The sequence below is a fragment of the Sycon ciliatum genome, chromosome 6 (genome assembly GCF_964019385.1).
Source record: "Sycon ciliatum chromosome 6, ocSycCili1.1, whole genome shotgun sequence".
NCBI classification, from domain to species: Eukaryota; Metazoa; Porifera; class Calcarea; order Leucosolenida; family Sycettidae; genus Sycon; species Sycon ciliatum.
The window spans coordinates 1,015,514-1,019,763 of record NC_088648.1 but is presented as its reverse complement, the minus strand read 5'-3'; the positions used below and the strand labels follow the sequence as shown (position 1 = coordinate 1,019,763).

Here is a 4,250-nt window from a genome sequence, read left to right as displayed (position 1 = left end):
CTACAGCATGATTCTGGCATGTACATACAGTCATGTACATGTGCATAATGTATGTCGTAAATATGTAATGCATGCATGCATGTGTGCTCCTGCTCTCGTAGCAGTTGAGCACTCTTGCGTTGGGTAGTGCCTTTGCTGTTTTGCGTTATGCAGAGCTCACTGACTTGTCCGTTTGAGCACTCTGGCAAGGTAAAGTTCGGGCCTGATTGGAAATTTTTATTTCCATTGCTGTCAGGTTCGGCCTCATTTCCTCTGTGCTGCGCTGACGAGTCCACAAAGGACGAAACAGATCTGTCCGCAGATTGAGTAATTCATGTGGTAAATATGACGTAATGCATAATTCTCACTATGTACTGTAAGTTCAACTCGGATGGTGAGCCAATTAAATTATGGTGAAAAAAGAGAAGGACAAAAATGTTACGAGTTATGGCTAACTGTCCACTTTTGTCGCACTCGCTGACTGTGTAAGATCTGGTTACGTTGGTGGACAGTTAGTCATAACTCGTAACATTTTGTCCTTCTCCCTTTTCACCATGTACTGTAAATCTACAACTTTTGGCCTCCTAGGGCCAAAAACCCATTACTAGTAATTGTATTATTACATGTACGCGCCAAATATTCGTCGACTTATAGTACAGCATACATGTACATGTACATGCACGTGGTGATCCTTGGTATAGAGAGAGCGAGTGCGGTGGCTGATAACAACAGTGGCCTCTAGCCTAGGCAGTACGATGATACTGTTTTGACGTCATACCGGAAACCGGTGGCGGAATCGGCCACACTGAGACACAGTTGTGTTGCTGGTGTGGCGAGTCCTCGAGCCTCAACCCACATCCTATTACCGGTCATATTCTCCGCGCTGTACCCATAGACAAATTTCGGGCTGGTTACGGCAGCTGCCTAGACTGATCAATGCAGCTACCGGTAAATGCAGGTAAACAGTACCAATAGCACCGACGTGTTGATTATAAAAGCAGAACAAAGAATGTTCGGCTTCATTACAGAGTACTAGTACTCAGAGCAGAGCTTATCAGATGTCCTTGCGCTACTATATCAACCGAACTTTTCTAGTTTATCCCTCAGTTGTGATTTTGAACCTGTTCCGATAAAAGTGATTCTGAGAGTGAAACAAGACCAAGCGAAGCAGACATGGACGGAGCGTTGTCAGTAGCTAGTTGCACATTTGTGTTGTTACTGGGTTGTCTGCTCTGTACTGACGTTAAACCAGTCTCAGCCTCCGCTGGTTGCGTGGCGACCTACTTCCGAGCCGCCGGAGTGTCGGCAATCAAGTCAGAGTCCTATGAAAGATCGTTTGCTAGAAAGGACATTGACACCTCCTCTCTTCAAGCGCTACCAGCATCTGTGCTCGGATTTTTCGGTGTTCGCAATTCAGGCGATGTTCTCAAACTATCAAGCTGCTTCTCCGGTAAGACTTCTGCTTGTAGTACTTTCAAATTCTGTACGGGCAGTGGGAAATGCTCACCACATAATCCGACTGGCAAAGCCCCTTCATACCGATGTTCGTGCAAAGCTGGTTTCAAAGGCGACGAATGTCAAACTGATGCTTGCTTCACTACTGAAAGTAATCTGACATGCCAGAATGGAGGCAAGTGTGTTCGTCTGAGCACGGCGCCTTACTACCGTTGTGAATGCCGACATCAGTACATCGGTAAGCAGTGCCAGTCTGCCAAAGACAACTGCAATCCACAGAATCCGTGTGCTCATGGCGGCAGGTGTCGTAGCTTGACAACTGGATTCACCTGTGACTGTCCAAGGGGATACGTCGGTAGCACATGCCAAAATCATCTTCTGACGAGTCAAGAGTTTGATGAACGCTTCGCTAAACAACAGAGTGCCATGCAGTCCCGATTCGCCCAGCAGGACAGCGCTAACAGAGCGCACATTACCAAGCTGGAGAGCGCGATCCTATCTCGCTTGGGAAGCATGCAGAGTAATATCCTAGCTGGGCTTAGCTCGCCGAAATTCCCAGGCGGTATAAGGTTTTTCCGTGAGGACGTGACTTGGTTTGCAGCGAGAGACAAGTGCATTACCCTAGGTGGTGCACTGACAGTGCCTAAGAGTAGTTCTGAGCAAACCGCTGCTCTGCATCAGGCAAGCCAACAAGGCCACAGCGGATGCATTTGGATTGACGTGACAGACCTGAAAGCGGAAGGACGGTGGAGAGATCAGGAAGGCAATCATCTGACCTACTCAAAATGGGGCCCTGGTGAGCCCAACAACCAAGGAGAAGAAGATTGCGGAGCTCTGTACACAGACTCACAAGCCTGGAACGATGTGTCGTGTGGAAGTAGTTGCTCTTTCATTTGTCGCTTCCCATAATGCACAAGGGCAACTGCTATCAACATCTCCATACATGTATCGCAAACACACACGCGCACGTGCACACGCACGCACACACTCACGAACGCACACAAACACACCTTCTTTCCTTCCTTCTTCCATAGCCACGACTGGCGATGTGGCCCGGTAAGGGACTGAACACGAAACACACAAACAATCACACATACCTACACACACACACGCGCACACACCTCAGACCTGCCCATCGTGGAAGCGATGATAGCGAACAGCTATGTTAGATATAGCAACTTGTACACACACACACACACACACACACACACACACACACACACACACACACACACACACACACAAACACACCAATCCGCCCACAATCACACATACCTACACATCGCCCTGCACGCTTCGGACCAAAGCTCTATACTATAGCACGCTTTTAGCTGAAAAAATCGACGACGTAGGTCCCTCTTCAATCCTCTACCACACTCCCTTCGGCCGTGACTTCCATAACTATAACATAGTATAGACATTTTACCTTCTCTCGTTCTTTTCCTACTTCCCGTTTACCGGTTATCTGAATCGTATGAAACAGGCTTTTTACTTTCTTTGCTTTTTCCCTTCTTTTTCATTCTTCATCCTCATTTTTGTCACTTTGTTTATCGATGCATGGCTGTGAGTCGTCTGGGCGGATAGCCATTGGCACATCGCCCCTACTTTTTGCTTGTCTTGCCGATTTTAATTAACTTTAAAATGTCCCCTCTCCTTGATATTCAGGAGGGCTGTGTTTGCTTTCTCTTCAGACAACACACACACACACACACACACACACACACACACACACACACACACACACACACACACACACACACACACACACACACACACACACAAACACACACACACACACACACACACACACACGATCACCATCTCCTCTCAATCTCCAGGTCTTACCTCAAGTTCTAGTCTTAGTGTATTATACCGCAGACCGTATGCGAGAAGAACCCTCCACTCTCCACTCCCTGTTTCCCTCAACACGTGTGCGGCGAATAAACGTGTTCAGCTATTGTCCGCCTGAGCCTGTGAAATCTAAATTTAGTAGTGGCTCAACTTTTGTTTTGCAAATTACCGTGAAAAGTAGCGAAGCCACATAACGATTGACGTGCAAAGTAGTTATGCATACTGCGTAGGTGTACGTGTGCGCCTGCACTGCACCCAGCTGTGTAGGATCTCCTTGAGCGTGTCAATCTCACATGTAGACGATCACGGGCCCAGGTGCTGTGGCTCAAACCCCGACAACAGTTACGAATTCAACCAATTCACAGCCTACATCAGGCCTGTGGTGAAGGTGGACTTATTTCGGTGATCAAGAGGCCGAAACATGCTGCTTATCGTTTTGCATCAGCCTTTTTAAAGTAAAACCTTTTCTCAGCACTGTTTATTAAAACAAGTATACCGGTAACCTTTTCTTAGCACTGTTTATCTTATCCCCTGTCAATCAACTGTAGTCCATAGTGCATCATACGTTGACAGGGCGGCTACTGGTGAACAGATACAAGTCGATAATAGGAAGACAAGCAGGATCGTTCGGTTCCGCCATCATTTTATTGATTTTGTTCAAACTCAACCTCATGCGCTATGTGAGTGATCTCATTCAGTCTCACAGGCGAATCGACTCTCAATGGGTGTAGAGGTTGACAGAATGTGTTCGTTCCTCTATGCCGCTGTTCTGGTCACACAGACTATATCAGTCAGTGTTGTAAGAATACGGAATGGCCGAAAGTGAGCCCAAAACCAACTTCAGACTAGTATCATATTGACTAGTAAAATACTACTTCATGTATTTGTCATACAAAGAATACCTGTGAAAATCAAGATTGCAACTCAGCACTTCGCAGTAGGGGAAGTTGTACCACACAGGGAAT

The 4,250-nt window shown here is 46.8% G+C and overlaps 1 protein-coding gene across 1 annotated transcript; it reads left to right on the top strand.

Moving 5' to 3' along the window:
- The first annotated feature begins 1,009 nt into the window (after nt 1-1,009).
- LOC135819117 (neurocan core protein-like) lies at nt 1,010-3,486 on the top strand. The gene has a single exon (XM_065332268.1). It carries the CDS (start codon nt 1,153-1,155, stop codon nt 2,341-2,343), a length of 1,191 nt encoding a protein of 396 aa, XP_065188340.1. The 5' UTR covers nt 1,010-1,152; the 3' UTR covers nt 2,344-3,486.
- Nucleotides 3,487-4,250: the final 764 nt, after the last annotated feature.

Excerpts from the sequence above, each read along its gene's own strand:
- LOC135819117 (XM_065332268.1), top strand. The coding sequence starts at position 1,153 with ATGGACGGAGCGTTGTCAGTAGCTAGTTGCACATTTGTGTTGTTACTG.